The 19,607-nt window shown below is 39.2% G+C and overlaps 1 protein-coding gene across 1 annotated transcript in view; it reads right to left on the reverse strand.

The window, feature by feature from the left end:
- The window catches only part of LOC117829284 (tyrosine-protein kinase yes-like), a 33,222-nt gene that overhangs the window by 2,455 nt on the left and 11,160 nt on the right, over nt 1-19,607 (reverse strand). Inside the window, 11 exon segments of the mRNA XM_034706912.1 lie at nt 734-865; nt 3,588-3,741; nt 5,230-5,306; nt 6,110-6,289; nt 6,743-6,898; nt 8,611-8,760; nt 10,350-10,453; nt 10,675-10,773; nt 11,289-11,388; nt 14,551-14,649; nt 14,652-14,865. Of these exon segments, the coding sequence (XP_034562803.1) occupies nt 734-865; nt 3,588-3,741; nt 5,230-5,306; nt 6,110-6,289; nt 6,743-6,898; nt 8,611-8,760; nt 10,350-10,453; nt 10,675-10,773; nt 11,289-11,388; nt 14,551-14,649; nt 14,652-14,865 (1,465 nt within the window).

A 19,607-nucleotide genomic window follows, 5' to 3' on the forward strand; every position in this document is an offset into this window, starting at 1 on the left:
TGGTGAATGAAAGGCTTTTGGGAACACAGAAAAATAACTTTTAAAGACCAGACTGGGGCAAACTTCTGTGGTTGTTTGGTAAGTTATATATTTCATTTATTTGATCAGCACTAATTTTGCATTGGTTTGAAAAAACCCGAACAAAAAACTCTATCTCTTTAAGGGCCTTTGAGTGTATTATTTTGGCATCTATCTGTCAACAATAAAGTGGACAAGTAGAGATGTTTTCTGATAATTTTTCAAAACAGTACAATTATTTTCAGGCTGAGTTTGTTCAACTTTTAAACTGGATATCTGATAGAAAGTGGAGCTGTTGTTTGAAGGTGTTGCAGAGCACTGCAGGCACTTCTCCCCAGGGCAGTGTCAGTCTGGCAGATGGTTATAAACAAGAGTGGTGTTCAATCTCCTCATCGCCCTCCACCAGATGGTCTCCTCTAATCTCAAGTGTGTGTAAGAGAGAGTGTGTGTGTGTGTGTGTTGTGTGTGTGTGTGTGTGTGTGTGTGTGTATGTGTGTGTACGTGGATGACACTATCACTTTTCCCCTGCAGAGGCATAAACAACCAGAACAGACAATATTAGACAGCTTCACTTCATCCTCTGTCATTAATGAGCACGCCAGCTTGACGCCTAGTGACAGACTGAAAGCTGATAACTCCTGCTGTGAGTTACCACCCTAAGACCAGTCTTATTTTGTGTGTGTGTGCGTGTGTGTCCGTTGTCACTGTCACTTACCTGGGTAGGGCACTCTGCCTTTGGTGACGAGCTCAGTGAGTAAGATCCCAAAGGACCAGACGTCTGACTTGATGGTGAAGCGTCCATAGAGGGCAGCCTCAGGGGCCGTCCATTTAATAGGGAATTTGGCTCCTGTGTACCGCAGAGAGCAGAGGGGTTAGGTGAGGTAATGCCACTAGAGGGCGTATCAGCTATATTTCAGTGGGCTTAGTGACACATAATGACATCAAAAAGACCACATAATTCTTCTTGTTCAGGATCATACAGAATTAAAAATACTACTCAGGGAAAGGCATCTTAAATTTGAGGTTTCAGGGGTGAGAAGGAATATAGGATCTTGTTTTTTAATGAGCAAGCTATATTAAAAAGCCTAATTCCTTTGTTACCCTATGAAGGGAACAGAGCAGTACTGAGAAATAAAAACACATAGCCTCCACATCTGTGTAAGAAATTATAATTTTCCCCTCAGAAGACACAACCTGATACAACTGGAATGTTTGCTCAGCTGAACTACAAGCTACATATTTATATTTGTGTCTATTTTATAAATATGTATGTTTATTCCTTCCACTTTTACAGTAAAAGTTTTTTATCTTGCTTGTATTTATTATGGCTTTTTTTATTTTAATTTTAATTTTTACCTATTTGTTTTTATTGATTGTGTTTTTAAGCTTGTACAGCACTTTGATCGACGGCGGTTGTTTTAAAATGTGCTATATAAATAAAATTTAACTTGACTTGATAAAAATATAAAATAATATAGTGTGAATGTTAACCCGACACATTTCCCTGTAAACATCTTTTACAGGCACTACGACCTAGCAAAGATGGCACTCATGCTAGCTCCTGACATATGGGCTGATAAAAGCAGCAAGTACACTTGAAAGAAGTAACAGTGCTGAATAGTAACACTTTGAAAGATGTGAGCATCCCAATCACAAGCTAGTTCCTCCCCTGCTTCATCATAAGCAGTTGGTCTCAGTTGAAGATTCAGCTAGCACAGCTCTACAGAAGCCAAGCTAGCATTGCTACATCAATCATTGTAGAACTGTAACAACAAAAATATTCACACACATCTATCATAAATTCTCTAAATGCCATTTTCGAAATAATATCTGTTCTGTGGTAACTGTTTTGTGATTCTACATTTTTGAAAACAGTTTACTGCTAACCAAGCTAGCTTCACGTACTAGCCAAATTAAGCTAAAGTCTTGCTATAGGAACAGTCTGAGTTAACTGTTGATTATTGATAGGTTTTTTACTCTTGTCTTCTTGTTCATATATCTATAATACAAAGAATACAGTTGTATTTTTGATGGTGATTGATAGGAAATGGAACAAATTGAACCCTATCCTGAACTTCTGATGTGATTCTAGTTTCTGTGTTACTGTAATGATTACATTTTGCTCAAGGGTTTTCAGTTACTCAAAATAGGTCATCAACTTTTAGATTGATTCCAGTAAAAATGTGCCTTTTCATTGGGGACAGATTAAGAATTAAACTTTCAATCATTCTAAACTAACAACATTCACAAAAGCCTCCTATATATGCCAAGGGTTGCCAACTGTCCCGTATTAGCTGGGACATCCCGTATATTGGGCTAAATTGGTTTGTTTCATACTGGACCTCAATTGCAGACTGAACTCTACATATCCTACATCAGATGAAATGGCAGTGGCAAATCATGTGCCAATCACACCGCCTGTCATCCAATCACAGGACCCCTCACGCGCATCTGTTGTATACAGTCCTGCAAAAAAGTGTGGAGAGGATTTTCTCTCTGATGGCCATTAAATGGTCAGACTCAAGAAACAGATGCAGCACAGAGCTGATCAAAAATGAACCTCAAATATCTGTAAACTGTGACTTGTCATGTGGGGACTTCTCTCTGGCTGTGCAAAAGGACAAAAGACTGCTTGCGTCAGTCAAGTGCAGCAAAAAGTATCCATGGAAAAAGTACATTTCGGGAGTCATACTCATCTTTTGCAATTAATTTTTCTTTTGCCTGTTTTTTGATGTAAAGACACAAATTTTGGTTTCTTTGAGGTTTATTCATATGAGGTTACATAATGATACAGTGAGGATTAAAGGGAATATAAACACTTTCCGCATTTCCAGGTGAATCAGAATCAGAATATACACTGAATTCATACATCATGCTCACACCACCATGGCACTGTGCACCTGTCCCTTAGTTAGTAGTGAGAAAGTTGGCAATCCTATATATGCCATGGATTTCGTAATTTCAAGTTTTAGCATGCTAAAATTAGCTGCACAACAACCTTTGATGGTGAATATATCACAAAGTGATGCTGTTAAGGACATCTTTTATCTCAATTGATAAGTAAATCTGTTGTCAAGTATTATTTTCATAATTTTCTTCCAGTAAAACCCGAAAGATAAACTCATCTTCATAGTAATTGTGTCTTTCAATTTATGGGTGCACATCTACACCTCTTCAGGAAATGTTCAGGAGTTTTGTGCATATGTGAATACTGCTTTAGTGATGGAAGAGGACTTTTGTTATGGCAGTGATAAAAAAAAAAAATGGGTAAATGAAGCTTAAATGAAAAATCATTTGAATAATGTAGGTGAAGCAGCTCTTCAAGGAGCTGACAGACAGATGAACTCTCTCAGTGTGTGAAACACGCAACTAATCAGGGTGAACAGGAGCATCTGCTTTCCACTATTATCCTAATTCACCATGATAGGAGGCAACGGGGAGTCATCCTTGCTGTGAGGTCACTGCTCCATCTATTTCTGCCCTGACACCACTTTCACCTGTGACTCAGGCTGTGTGTGTGTGTTCATGTATTTGTATGTTTGAGTGTGTGTGTGTGTGTGTGTACCGACCTTGCCTCGCTGTGTACTCATTGTCCTCTATCAACCTCGCCAGGCCAAAGTCAGCGATCTTGCACACCAGGTTGTCGCCAACGAGGATATTTGCAGCACGCAGGTCCCTGTGGATGTAGTTCATCCTCTCAATGAAAGCCATGCCGTCTGCGATCTAAAAAACAAAAGAAGAAAAAACAAAACAAAATAAGTGACAGCATCTACTGACGGCGGCTTCCGCAAATAATTTTTAGCATCTCAGAAGTTCAAGGCTTCTGTCAGACAAAAAAAGAGCAGAGAAATTATGAAAGAACAGAAGCAATGTGTGCCAAATCTGGGAGAGGAAGTTATGTTTACCAGAGGCTGATGCTCTTTATTTAAAATCTGAGGCTCAAAATAGAAGTCTGAACTTCATGACTCACTGACACAAATTCTGCTCTCATAAAACAAATAAAAGACTATTTTTAGTTGTATCCTATCACCAATCAGTCACATTTTTTTATAACCAATTCATCCTTTCCCCCACTTTATCTTCCTAAAAAAATGGATCTCATTTTCCTTTTTACGTTTGCAGTTCTTGTTCTGCTGCATGTCTTGTAGAGAGTTCATTGAGAAATACAAACTCAAATTCCTTGTACGTGCTCACATTTTTAGCCAATGAAAATTATCCTGATGGAAGAAATGGTTGTAGCCATGACTTCAAATTTGAAAGTTGCTCAAATTAGCACATACTAATTTTTTAAGTTGAATGCCATGTCCAAATCTTTCTCCTCATACCACAGGAGTTTTTAACAGTTAACACAGAGCATTCAAGTTAGAACCAAAGATTATTGTTTCCAATTCAGTCTCGCTTTTGTGTGAAACTTTGTCAGAGTTAGCGAGTGATTTCATGAACTATGGCTTAAGACACGACAACCACAGTGACCTTTAACACCACAATTGAATCAGTGTATCCCTGAGTCCATGTTGGCTGTTGTGCCAAATTTGAAGAAATGCCCAAATGCTATTCCTGTACCATCCCATTTCCAAGAATGGGGATAACATGGACTGTATAAAACACCAATGGAGCATCTGTGACAACATCCATTGGTTTCTGGATTGGTGTTTGAAACCCAACGATGGCGGTCGACCTATTTGAAATGCAGATTCAACCTAATTTTGGTCAACCTAGGAACAGGCAAATAGGTGGAGATGATTCAGGCTTAAACCCCCCTGGCAAATGGCTACAACATGCCCACCTGTCAGCAAGCTCAGTTGTGTGACCTTAGTTATGCAAATTTATGTTTAGTGCCTAACCTTTATATTATGCCCATGGATGAGTTCAAAAAATTCACAACTTGTACAGTGTGTAAGAATGAAGGCATGAGTTACATAGCCCGTAACTGCTTTTGTATTTTACTTATGTATGATGTCTGAATACATACTACTACTTTTTGAGCAAGGCAGTAAACGTGGTCTTTTTTGGAGTAAAGTTTGGCTTTCTTAACACTGAACCTAGCAGGCATTCCTTGGCTTTTGCAGCCAGCCTCATGTGAACACTTGAAGAACTTCCACACTGGCTTCATCTTTCATCACCAGAGGTTACTACTTGAGGAAAACAGACAGCAAACCCCCCAAAAAAGTACTGAGACAGAGAAATGCAGATTTTTGTGGTTTGTCTCACCTGAGCAGCCATATCCACCAACAATGGGAGCTTCAGAAATTTACCGTCACCCTCTTTGAGGAAGTCGAGCAAGCTTCCTATAAAATCAGCGACAGTGAAAAGTCATAAAATGCAGAGCAGCGATGACATACTGTAAGAGCTGAGCCATAAATGATACCACCTGCATGCCAATTTCCCACTGTATTTGATGTTTAATATTTCAATTAAGCCCTCAATCCTTTCTATACCTAGTAGGGAAATTCAACTGAATAATAAATCAGGCTCAGTATTTAATTGGTATGCCATCCATTGAGATCTTCTCATGCAGTATCTTTAAGAAGAAGTGCTTTTCTGCATTAGGAGTACAAAACAGCAGAAAATACTCAACACACTGTTTCAACGAACAGCAGACATTCAGACAGGCATGTGTCATAGAGTTAAAATTTACACACACATACAAATCTAATTACTCAGACAGGCTGGAAAAAAACGCATTGCAGCTGAAGCTATGAAACCTTTCCGCAAAACTGCTGCAGTTTTCAATTAAACATCCCGTTTCAAACCTCAGGGAACCACATGGGATTTTCAAGGACCTTCAATCTGTACCGCATATTAATTAAAGCATCCATAAAATTGACATTTATTCCTTTGAGGGAATCCTGATGCGTGTTTCTGACATCAGTGTGGTGCCTGAAAAACCAAGGCCTCATCATGACCAGTTTTCAGCCTTAAAAGTCTGTTGTGTGTGACGTTTGGCTCTTTTTTAAAAATAGACCTCATGAGATCAACAGGAAACAGCTGAGTCTTGTTATTCTCCCAGGCCTTGAGTTCTCAGGAAGTAAGTGGTATTACAAATGGAATATGCCAGTTAAGAAGATATGTTTCAGGTATGTGTGTTTACCTTTGGCCATGTACTCTGTGACGATATAAATCGGCTCCTCTGACACAACAGCATACAGAGGCACCAGTTTGTCATGTCTCAGTTTCTTCATGATCTGAGCCTCTTGGAGGAAGGCCTCAGGCGACATAGTGCCCGGCTTCAGCGTCTTTATGGCCACCTTTGTTGTGCCATTCCAAGTGCCTGCGCAGACAAAGACAGGGTAGAATAAGCCCACCGGCCACAAGGGTAATCAGTGCTGTTAATGGGGTGTGAGCAGGACAATATCATTAATTAGGTCTTGTAATTGCTAAGACATGTCCTGTCATGCATGCACTCCTCACAGATAGGATGAGCGGATATGAGGTCGTAGTTCAGAAAGCAACAAATCATTTTGACCATCTCTGGAGATTTACAACAAACAGAGGAAGCAACTGCAGGAAGTGGATAATTCCCCAGCTTGGACCAAAACAGACACAATAAATATAGACTTTAGAGTGTTTGTGTGTGCTCAATTTATGCAAACAATGTGAAGTTCCCTTCCAAATCTGTGCTGATCTTTTGTTTATGGTCAAATCAGGGTAATTACAACTGAGTAATGAACAAATGCATGGCGCCAGAAATAAAGTGCTTTCTTAAAATCAGTCGTTGTCTTACCCATCCAGACCTCTCCGAAGCAGCCCTGGCCCAGTTTGAGCTCCAGGCGCAAGGACTCCCGGGGTATCTCCCAGGCATCTTTAGCCAGCCCCTGGGTCTGAGGCTTGACCGTGGGACAAACCGTAGTCAATCGGTGGCAGAGCCCGTCGGCATGCTCTGTGATAAAGCAAGATACAAAGGATCAAAACACTACATTACACCCAGCAGTGCCACACTCACACTCCCGCATGAGTCTTTGAACCAGAAGAACACAGCTGTTTCATGCATCAATTCATTTGATGTGGATGGAATCAAACTCTTAAACCAACAGTGATGAAATATAAATGAGATGAAGTGGCTTTTAACACACCGAAACTCTCTGCAGAGTCAGACTGAAAGCAAGTGGAATGACAGAAATGTAACCTGAGTCCTCCTCAGGCAAAATACGGGGATCATTACTGAACCATCAATTGTTGATGAAATTAAATGTTTCATCTCCCTTGGTAACACTCTGGGGCCTTTTCACCACATTTACTCAGAGACCATTTTCCTTTAACATCACACTGAGTTTCAACGCTGTTCCAAATCATAGATCTATGTAAGAAATCCATCAAATATATCTAATTTCATAATCTCTTGAGCATACAATGGAGAGTGCACACCTGTAGATACATCTAAAATATTTAAAGTTTAAACACCAGATAGAAAATGTTTAGAATCAGCATTCAAGAACTTCCAAGCTAACTCAACAGTTTGACAGTGTCACACTACACGATAGGAAAGACTAGGGTTGCCAACTTTCTCACTACTAAATAAGGGACATGTGCACAGTGCCATGGTGTGAGCATGATGTGTGAATTCAGCATATATTCCAATTCTGATTCAACTGGACATGCAGAAAGTGTGTATATTCCCTTTAATCCTTACTGTATCATTTTGTAACCTCATATGAGTAAACTTCAAAGAAACCACAGTTTAGCTCTTTACATCAAAAAACAGGCAAAAGAAATATTTAATGCAAAATATGGGACAATTGAGGTCCCCTATGAAACAAACCAATTTAGCCCAATATACGGGATGTCCCGGCTAATACGGGACAGTTGGAAACCCTAGAAAAGCTGTTAATTCCTAGCCATCGGTAATAAGCTAGCTAACCATGCTAACAACCATAGTAGTTGGAAGTAATGTTAGCAAACAGTACTGCCAACTACTATGGCTGCTAGCTAGCTAGTCAATGTAATTTAGCCACCGTTACATAAAGTTATGGTAGCTAGTTTGGGATGTTAGCTAACACAAGAGTTACTGGGCAAAGTGAAAAAAATAGCTAAAAAAAAAAAGTTAAAAAGTGATTAAATGCAGATGGTTTTTAAAGTAGCTCATAGAGAAGTGTATTCTCTGGGTAATGTTAGCTAGCTAATTAATGTTACCTAGCTAACAGTGCTGATACAGTAATGGTAGATATAGTGATGTTCATTTTACTTAGCTAACAGTGCTTACAGTAATGGTAGGTATTTGTAGTGATGTTAGCTACCTATTGTTAGCTAACAAACAGTAAGATTAGTTAGGAAGAGTTATGAAAGCTAAAAACTTGGCCCTGTGTCCAATCAGATTAGCCTCCAATACCTCTGTATTTTCTCTATTCGTCGTCTTTTCTGTTCATGTTCAAGCAAGGCAGTGAATTGAAAACATACACAGCAGTAACATTATATTAGACATTCAAAGGCCTGATCAAAATAGCCAACATGTAAATATGGTGAATAGCAGGTGGATCAAGAGACTGTATGGGTCACAGGTGCGAGTAGTAGGTGTGAGAGACTTATTCTTTATGTTGTGATGAATAACTGTGATGGATAACAAAAAGGTTTAGTCAGAGAAAGAGTCATATTTACCTGTGTAGTGTTTGACAAGCTTCTGTAATGTTTCAAACTGTGCTCTTGTGGTGATGTAGTATCCCCCGCTGTCCAGCTTGCGGATTTTGTAGTGTTTCACATTGTCTCCTTTGGCATCATCCCAGTCTCGTATGGAGAGAGAGTAAGCACCTAAAGGGAAATATAATGGGTAAATCATTGGACTATGTGGAGTAAATAAAATGCATTTTCAACAATGTAAATAAATATTTATCTTGTCTTATTTCCTTAACGTAGTGTCACAGAACCAACTTTCAAGTTTATGAAGGAATACTTCATTCTATCACTTGTTGTGGTAAATTGGTCTAAATATTATGTAGACTATCCAAAGCTGTGACAAGTTTTCGTTTCTCAGCTGTTTGATCTTCAACCCTGTCTTAATCAGCTTTGTTTGTCTGATTAGCTTCACCACCCACAGTTTTATACTGCGGATCTGGTCAAGCATCCTTGATTTGTCACTGTTCTTGGTTTCCTGGTCTCGCTTGCTTTGTGACTTTGCTTTTTGTCTTCTCTTCTGCAATTCTTTTGCGTGTTTCTTTACTATACTTAGCTGAACCATTTTAGCTAGTAAAGAAAGATTTAGAGGATAGGTATTTTCCTATCTTCCTCATGTATTTGATTCCTGTCTCTCTTATGTTACAATGAACAGTCAGCTCTACTTAAACTAAGATATTTGAAGCTAACAGTTCAGAATTTTCAGCATCTGATTTTTTATCTTTTAACCATACTACAAACACAAATTTAGGGTTTAGAAATGATGAGAAGAGTTATCAAATATTTTATAACTAAATGTTTGGGGAACTTCTTTTTCAAATTGGAAATACTGTAGTCTCTGGCTTTCTTACTTTCACTAGGTTTTGGTTTTCATTTCTGACTTTTTAGTCGATAACAAGTCCCATATCCATCTAAGCCAGGGGTGTCAAACATGTGGCCCGCGGGCCAAAACTGGCCTGCCTGAGGTTCCAATCTGGCCCGCGGAACGACTTTGCAAAGTGAAAAAATTACAGAGAAGACATTAACTTCAATTTTTCAATAAAAGTAACTACTATTTCAGATTTGTCCTCTGGGGGTCGCATACGATCATAGTGCTGACCTGAATGGTGCTTTTTTTTTCGGGATTTTTTTTTCCTAAAGTGAGAAAATAGATGACTTGCTGTTTGCATAATCCGGTTGAGATTCATGAAGACTTTTTAAAGCACTATAAGATGATCCACTAACTACTAACACTAGCACTACACCCCTGCATACAACACTGTCCAGCAAGCAAACTGTTCATGCTGGAGCTGAGGGGTCCAAAATTATCAACTTTACCTTCTTCATTATTATAATTAATCTGTTCTTTTGCAGTACACATTACACTCTGTGTCAGCTGAATGGGAAACTTGTGTGTTTGGTGTGTTTGCAGCAGGGTTCAGGGCTTAAAGAGTAAAATATTCAGCCCCACTATGTGACTCATCATAGTGAAAAATACAACAGCTGTTTTTGTAGAAAGATAGTTCATTAAATCTGAACATTTTCAGAATGTACTTGTACTTTTTTGCACTAAAACAAAGGGAAACATTTTGAATTTTCATTAATTATAGGTTATTATTTTATAATTTTACTCGTCTGGCCCAATTCAGATCAACTTGAGCTATATGTGGCCCCTGAACTGAAATTAGTTTGACGCCCTGATCTTAGCCTTTTCAGTGCTCCAAAGTGATCAGAACTTTTATTGATACCTTTTGTAGTTTCACTTTCTCGCACAAGGAAAGTTCCTCGATGGTTCCCTGGATTCAGCAACAGCCTCTCAGCATCTTTGCGTCCCATTTTACCAAAGTACCACCTATCAAGAAAAATACATACTCATAAAAACAACCCTCCAAGACTCAAGACTTCATCAGCAGATGAACCAGATGCTGTCTGGAACATCAGTGTCACTTTATGAAGCTGCCTCAACATTTTCTAAATGTGCTACTTGCAACAGCATGTTAGCAATATTGGTCTCCTGGTGCAGTGGCTGTGGATGGAATTAAGAAGCTACAATAAGGAGCATCAAAGGCTTACTCTTCAGCCTGGATGGAGTCAGCAGGGGCCACGTAGTTGCTCGGGATGTACCCTTTCCTTCCCGTGTTGATCGAGCGAGCCTCCCACCAGTCTCCCTCTCTGCAGAAAGACGATGACACGAGAATGATTAGACAGATAACTAATTTATTTGATAGTCAGAACTAATCTTCCCTGCTATGATTGATACTATGGTTAAAAGAAGTTAATGATGGCTAATGACTGTCCTCACTTCGACCGCGTGTTTCCCCTCCTGCGGCATTTCTATGTTTTCATGCGTCATTTTATACGCTTTTCTTCTGCATTTGTCCAAACCTCCAGATTTAATACAAAAAACAGAACAGTCTTTGAAATATGAGGCATGACTAAAACACACTGTCACAATGGGGTTTGAATGAGACTAATCTACTTAACACTACAATGCTGTAACCTCAGGCAACATTTCTGCCACAGCATGAATTAAAGACAAGATAAATCAGACATCTAGGATTAGGAGTAAAATGCAATCATATTCACTCATGATTCCAGACACACAAGGAGCAGGTGCAGTTTAGAATTAAACCATGAAAGGAGGCTGATGCTGAATAAATTCCTCTTAAACTGAAGCAGATTCTTACGTATTGTTGATGATCTGGAAGCGGTCTCCTTTTTTGAATGAAAGATCATCGGATGTTCGAGCTTCGTAGTCATACAAGGCAACAAAGAACGTAACGCCACCTGTACACAAAAACAGATCCACATGCAATGATAAAATAACTTGTGAAAATCAATCTGTAAACAAAAGACAACAATCCAAGAAGCTGATTTTAAAGAGGCATGTAAGGAAAACCCAATTTAACTGATTAGATAAGATAAAGTGGTTTTGGAAAAGTCTTAGAGTCCATACTGTATTAACTTTGTCAGCTTATAGTTTAACAATGTGAGTAATTCCCCTGCATAAAGTACGACAGTGTCTAGACAAAGGTGTGGGACAATAAAATCTACATGTATTGTCCACACCTTTGTCTTGAGGTGTGGGTAGAGTTATTTCTGGCTAGCCAGGCATCTCCAAACCAGTTCACCTGTGTGAATGGAAGTGCTCTGGAAGCTATTGGACAGACCAACAAGTGGTGCTCCTGTGCTGTCATTTTATAGGACTGCCCAATTTCTAAATAATGGACCATGATTGGTTTGGTATATTGGCTGGAAATCCTTTAGAGTGAGAGCGGCTTCAGAACCACCTGCTAACGGAAATGAATATGAGCTGGCTGATGGGTCTGGCGATGCTAAGCTAATTGGTCGTGCCAAATAACTATATTCTAATCTTAAACAATATGGCTTCCATTACAGACTTCTCTTCCCTTTGACTGACTGTCACTACTTCATTACTCTCCACAGCGAGGCCAATGACATTCATTTTGAACTTCATCTTTTGGGGGCATTTTGAACTCTTCATCAAATCAGATATTGAGATATATTAATATATTACAGAGTCATCATATCCTGATGTTATTGTAATTGTGTGCCATGTATCGAGTATCATTTTATACTGTGAGTAATTCTGCATTTCCAACCCTTGGTCCAAACCAGTGGTTCTTAACTGGTCAAGCCTCTATGATCCACCATCACCTTCCTAATGACATTTGTGATCCCACATTTCTTAAATGTGTTGTTAGTGATGACAGCTTGTGTTAAGGTGTCACCTACTATTTTGGAATGTGGATGAACTACCCTTATACTGCTAGCCCAATGGGCCATATTTATGTCCTTTTTACAGGCACACATCGGTGACCCACTTTTGGGTCCCAACCCACCAGTTGAGAACCAGGGGTCTAGACAATCTAAAGAGACATATTGACAATAAATCAAAAGGCATAGGAAAGTAAATTCATGAACGAGTTATTATAAAATCACCTTAACTGTCATTGTTTTGATCCTATCAGGCACACTCGGGTGTTGGCATGAGCCCAAATTGAACAAAACAAGACATAGTTCATTAAACTCTCCACTGATTCAACTCATCTTTCCATCTCACTGTCTCGAAAACATTCTACCTACTGAGCTACCGCACAGCTTGACAGCCGATATTAATATACCAACCACTGACAACAGTAATCTCATTATCTTCAGCAGAAAGCAAACACCATGGAGGTGCTACCTTCACCTCCTCCTGAGAGAAGATTATCCATAACATGGAGGAGGATTACAAGATAAATCCCTCTGAAACAATCCTGTGTTTTCTTGGGACAGCCGTAGGCTGCTTGGGACACATTTAGGGTGATTACAGCTGATAATAAAGCCTGTGGTTAAGTCTAACAAGGAGAATATAGTTGAATGAATAACAATGAAAGAGCATTAGATGTGACGGCTGCACGTGGGTAGGCATAATAACAGACATCGGCTCAGTGTTTCAGCCCATTTTTTAAATGTACTGTACCACAATACAAATTATAATTAAAGCCTAATATTGGTGCATCCCAATGATCATTGGCAAAATGTTGTTTACGTACTGGTTACAACTTTTTCTTTAAATTTCACCAAAAAAGTTGCTGTTTTAAGAGACCCAGAATACTCCCAACTCATGAAAAATGGTACAGTCGTCAGAACAGAAAAAAAAAGAAATTCCCCTCCCTAAAATAAAAATCTTGGATTGGGATGAAGTTGCTTTGCCATTTACAAATTCTACAATCGACTGCCTAACCTTAGAGCAGGGGTTCTCAATTTTTTGGAGTCCAGGGACCCCTTACAGGTGAGAACATTTTCCAAGGACTCCCTCATAATTGTAACATAGATTAAGCACATGCTTACTACCATTTGCACACTTAGATACCCTTGGAACCATCTGTATTGTAAAACATATCAATCTAAATACTTCAGACCTGTTCCATGGTGATAAACAGATAACACTTCAATTTGAATCAAGTAAATACCACTTGTATACTTCAAAACAGAGGGTGATTTCATTCCTTGTTGACTCAACATTACAGCATTTATACTTTTCAAGTAATTGATCTTAAAAGCGTTCATAAAATTAACAGTAGCAAGACTCACATATCCCTTCGAGCCACTAAAGGGTATCCTAACAATGGTATATATGCTGTTTTTAATGACACAGTACAATTTTATAATTTATTAGAAATGTATTTTAATTGTTTCACGGACCCCCACGCTATGGTACAAGGAACCCCATGGGTCCCAGGACCCCAGGAGAACCACTGCCTTAGAGAATGTAATCAAATTGTTGGTGGTTTTCTCTGCCCAAATTTGTATCTATCCAGGAGCTGAAAAAATATTTTATGCAAAAACATAAATTCGAACTGCAGTGTGGTGGTATGAGGTTAAAAAGGTAATATTAAAGTCATAAATATTGAATTTTTTAAAAGCAACAATGGCCAGAAAAACATTATACATTTGAACAATTAGTCACTGAGAATGAAAATTTAGGGCACCATGGGTTATTGCAGTTCATCCTCTTGGCACCACGAATATCTGTATTAAATTTCATGGCACTCCATCCAACAGTTATTGAGTCATTTGTCTAAATGCAAGAACATCGCCATCCCAAAAGCCATAAAGCTTGTGGGATTAAAATTGTGAAAACCATGAAGGATTACCCGTCCTGCAACAAGTCCCTTATCTTCATTTAAATATATTAAGAAAATGTCTGAAAAGATTGATAGGGTAAAGCAGTACAGTCATACTTTGGAGGGAAGCATTTCCATGATTAAAAAGTAATGAGGGGTGAAAAGTAAAGCTTTATGGGATGAATTAATAATTAGGTTCAGCAAAAGAGCAACTTGGCTGTTACATGTATTATGAGTCTGAATGTGAAAACACCGCGCTCACCATGAAGACAGTGATCAGCATTCTAATGTTATGCTAAGATACAACACTACTCACTTGAGACAGCACCAGAGAAAGAGTTTGACACAGGCCCGGAGAAGGACGATGACGCCCCTCCAAAGGGAGTAATGGCAGACGAGGAGCCTCCAAACGGGTGAGGGTGTGGTTGAAGTTTGCAGCCCCGGAGCTCGATGAGGACGAGGGAGGTTGATTCTGCTGCAGCTGAGTGGGATCAGGTCCGTAGTGACCGATGTGAGGTGTGGTGGTGGTGGTGGTGGTGTTTGGATCCGATCCTGTGGAATTTTCCTGCCGATACTTCATGTTAGTGCCTTTGTCCTCTTTGCTCTTTATGCAGCCCATCGTCTCGCCCTGCTGGACACACACAACACAGAGCCATCAGTTTACTGTATCACAAACTGGAGCAGATTCTTTGGTCGCATTAACGATATATTAATAAAGAGAAGGGACATGGAGGAGCAGGATTAAAGTTGCAACATCAGGCCTGTAGCAACATGTGTTATGAAATGAAAATTTAATGACCTGGTATTGACATGTGAGTCATTTAGTTGTTGTTTGAAACCCTGAGACTATAAGCCATGTAAGTGGGACATATGGGCAAATTTTAAATCGGCTTTTGAATCGCTCTCAAGTCAAACATTTAGATTAAATCGTGCACACATGTTGTAATTTAGACAAGTACAAAACAGAGGGATAAGAGGTGATTATCTGCTTTTCATTGTGTGATCCATTGCATGCTATTGTTGCTCCCCAAAGAGATGACTTAATGTTTACATACAAAGGACAGACAAAAATGAATAAAATGAAGAACAATAGGATCTCTTTAATGCTTCAGTGATGTGCTCGACAATCCCGCCCTGTTGAGAGTTAATAAAATAATAGAGGGAGTGGGGTTGCAAAATGACCAGAAGCGGATATAAAGCAATCTCAAGTGGTACATGCCACCACAAGAGTATAAGTTTGAAAAAAACAAAATGCAAATTAATACACAGACTCTAAGAACAATTATCATGACACAAATGACTGAAAGCGACATAAATGAATAAAAAAGTAACCCAATATTAACAGAATTAATGCAAGATTGGCAACACACAGGTGTGAATTGACTACAGGTACAAAATTCCCATAAAAACACTCAAAACAACTACAAAGAGATGAATACAAAGAGACAAAATGATTACAAGGAGATACAATGTTCACAAAGAGATGCAAAATGATCAAAAAGACAAATCCAAAGAAACTCAAATAACAGAGGCTCAAAACAACCTCAAAAATACACAAACAACAGATTCAATTCAACCACAAAGAAACTAAAAATAAACACGAGAGACTCAGAACAACCACAGAGAGACTCAAAACAACAGCAAAGAGACTCAAAACAATTATGAAGAAACACAAACAACACCAGAGAGGTTCAAAGCGACCTAAAAGAGACTCAAAACAATTATGAAGAAACTTAAAATTAACTACAAAGAAACTGAAAACAACCACAGAGGGACTCAAAACAACCTCAAAGAGACACAAAACAACCACAGAGAGACTCAAAACAACAGCAAAGAGACTCAAAACAATTATGAAGAAACACAAACAACACCAGAGAGGTTCAAAGCGACCTAAAAGAGACTCAAAACAACCTCAAAGAGACACAAAACAACCACAGAGAGACTCAAAACAACCTCAAAGAGACACAAGACAACCACAAAGGGACTCAAACAACCTCAAAGAGACACAAGACAACCACAAAGGGACCTCAAAACAACATCAAAGAGACTCCAAACAACCACATAAAGACACAAAACAACAGTAAGAGATGCAAAACAAGTACCAAGAGACACAAGATAACCACAAAGGGACTCAAAACAACATCAAAGAGACACAAAACAAACCACAAAGAGACTCAAACAACCACATAAAGACACAAAACAACAGTAAAGAGATTCAAAAACAAGTACCAAGAGACCATAAAACAACAACAGAGAGATACAAAAATTACCAAGAGACTTAAAACAACAATAAAGAACACAAATGTCCACAAAAACAACATTTTTTCTTTTGTTGGTCTTTTTGTCTTTGCTGCTTGGTATTGCAGAAACAGTTTGCTCTAACTGTCTGCTCTTATGTAGCAGGAGTTGGGGGTCTTTCACATGTGTACTCAGGTTCCTGTTGTGTCATTATTTGTCCATGATTCCTGACCGTGCTACAAGATTTAAAGCACCAGTGTGTGTCATCTGCGTGGTTGTCATTCCTCCACCTCACACAATTTGACGTACTCACACTGAGGCATTCTTTGGTGAGGTGAAGGCCCGGAAAATGTGGAGACAATCAGACACGCTCGTAAAGATGTCTGAGCTCGGGGGAGATCAGAACCCTTTCACTCGCCAAGAACAACAGCTGCTCGAGGACTTGGACTTGTTTAATTGGCGCTGACACATTACAAGACAGTAAAACAATGGAGGATTGAGGTGAAATAGGAGCTTTTATTCAAAATATGGAGTGTAAAAGCAGACTGAACAAACACGCTACAGAGGAGCACTGTGGCTCAGTTGGTGAAAGCAGAGGTAAGGGCAGTAGTTCCCTGAATAACACGGTCACAATCATGCAGCAATGAAACTGAAGAGGATCTGCTGGTGCAGTAATGCACCTTTTCTCTGATTCTGGAGCAGTGGCCTTGATTCCAAGCAGTGGGAGGGATTTTTTTCCTCATCGAAGAAGGAGGGGCGTGATCGAGGGTTCATCGAGTTCTCCAGCTGAACTGCCAAGGAAATCAACTAAATGGGGACAACCACAGAAACCTTCCAAGGATTCAGAACACTTTGCTCAAATAAAAAAACGTGCAACCATTTAAATTACAGCTCGTGCTGAGCACCGGTCGTCCTCCACATATCTGTTTTATGAGTGGTCAGTCATTGAAGACGTGTCAAACTGAAACAGATTTCTTACAAATGTCTTCAAAGGATTATCCCAATAAATCTATTCTCAGATGTTAGATCTAGAGCCAACATGCTGGGAATGTGGGCATTAAAAACAGACTTTTTCCAACCTTTTCCCTTAACCTCTACAATCAAACCAGTGTCATGGAAAGCAAAAGGCTTCACTCAGCGGCTCAGTCAACTATGGTGGGCTTGTGTTTCCTCATCAGACAGACAGAGCTTGGCCTGTTTGGCTCAGCATGCAGTGAACTTACCACGCTGTAAAACACTGGATGCTGTCCCAGAAATATTTGCACTTTGGAGCATTTTTCCTTTCAAAAATGAGACATCAGCTGTTTAAAAAAAATGACATCACCCTTTCAAAATGGTCATACCTGCAAACTCTGCACCAGCTGAAAAAAGAGAAGGCATGACTGTGGGTGCCAAGATAAAACTCTACACATTAGTATTTTTTATATTCACAACTTTGCAACTGTAGCAGGAAATCAATGGTTTGATTATCCAGAGGTAAGGTGCCAGCTATGGAGTGCAATGTCACAACTCAAGTCCAATTTTGCATCATAAAATTCATAAATTCTCTCTCTTGTTTCAAGCCAGCCTAAGCTGCCGACTATTAATAAAGCCATAAACATGCCCCACAAATAACTACCTGTTCATAAACAGAGTGGGTCCTTCAGGTTATTATTGTGCAAATATTTCAGAAATGTGTTGTCGAAAGCTTCCCATAAAAAGAGCTTTTGTCCGTTTTTAGCAGTCTAAGCTTCATTATTCTACTTTGTTCAGCTGATCCCTGATTTGGTTCAGACTGAAATATCTCCTAATGTGTTGGATGGAATTTTGCCACCAATGTTCAAGATCCGTAGATGACATTTTCAAATGAATTGGGAGCTTTCGCTGGTTTCCATAATGACCTTTTGATAAGTTGATGGCATCACAAAAAACATGTGTTAACTAAAAATTAGCAAGCTTAACATACAAACATGCTAACATGCCAGGTTATTACGTCCTACTGATTATCACTGTGTTTTCAAACTGATGTTAGCATTTAACTCAAATCACAAATACAATACTACAAGCATAGGCTTTAAGTATTGTTCATCACCTTTCTAAGCCAAGCGGCAACCTCCGGTCTAAAAATATGAGTCCAATGCGGAAGTGTTAAAAACTGCAGTTCATCTAGGATCCACTTGAGGCTGGCTCTGGAAGTACTGGAAACCACATACACCAATTCAAAAAAGAGATCTTTACAGCAGAAATAAACATGTTTACAGCCTGGTACAAGAGACGAGTGTAGTTTGGATAGCTCATTTCTTGATCGGCTCTCACTGTGACGGGGGTGATTTTTTTTCTAACCCTGCAATTTCTAAGATATTGAGATTACAAGTCTTCCAATGAGAGGCAAAGCTGCCTCTAGGAACACTGTAGCTGTTGGCTAGGAGGCTCAAACTCCACCTCTTTATGTCACACTGGCTGGACAGCAGCAAGTGGGCTGCCAGCCGGTTCGTACGTCCATATTTTATACAGTCTATGTTCTAAGCTGAATAATTTTGACAGTTTCTTGGTCAAAGTGAGTTAACGGTTCTGGGGTGAAAATCAACCAAATGATCAACCAGATAATTACCCCAAATTCCTAATGATTTGCAAAGTGTTAAATGTAAATATTTTCAGTAGTTAAACATGGATAAATCAGTAAAATTCACAAAATAACTAAGGAACTTGGAAGTGTGATTTTTTTTCAGCTTGTACCATTTTTTCTTCGCATTATGAGTTTGAGGCTGTTCTATGAGACAACCAGTGAAGACAGAGGAGTGCATTTTAGCTCATCTGTCACATTCATGTTACATATCTACCTGTTCCCCCATCATATATATATGAGGAAAGAGACAGACAAAATGTGATATATAATCTACTGTATTTAGAGCTGACCTAAATCTGCACAGCTCTATAGGCTATGGACCGAATGAACTCAAATCTGGGCTGAAAAGAGAAATGACAACATAAAGTGTTTCTCAGATAGAAGTGCCATTAGTGGCTATGTAGGCATAAAAAAAGGGATTCAGATTGAGTCAAGGGGAGAAACTGAGAGGGAAACAGCAGGTTGGTTGAAACAGGGAGGGGGAAAACAGTGCCAGCTCCATCAGCTTGAACCAGGAGGATTATGCACAT

Source organism: Notolabrus celidotus, chromosome 17 (assembly GCF_009762535.1).
Source record: "Notolabrus celidotus isolate fNotCel1 chromosome 17, fNotCel1.pri, whole genome shotgun sequence".
In the NCBI taxonomy this organism is placed as follows: Eukaryota; Metazoa; Chordata; class Actinopteri; order Labriformes; family Labridae; genus Notolabrus; species Notolabrus celidotus.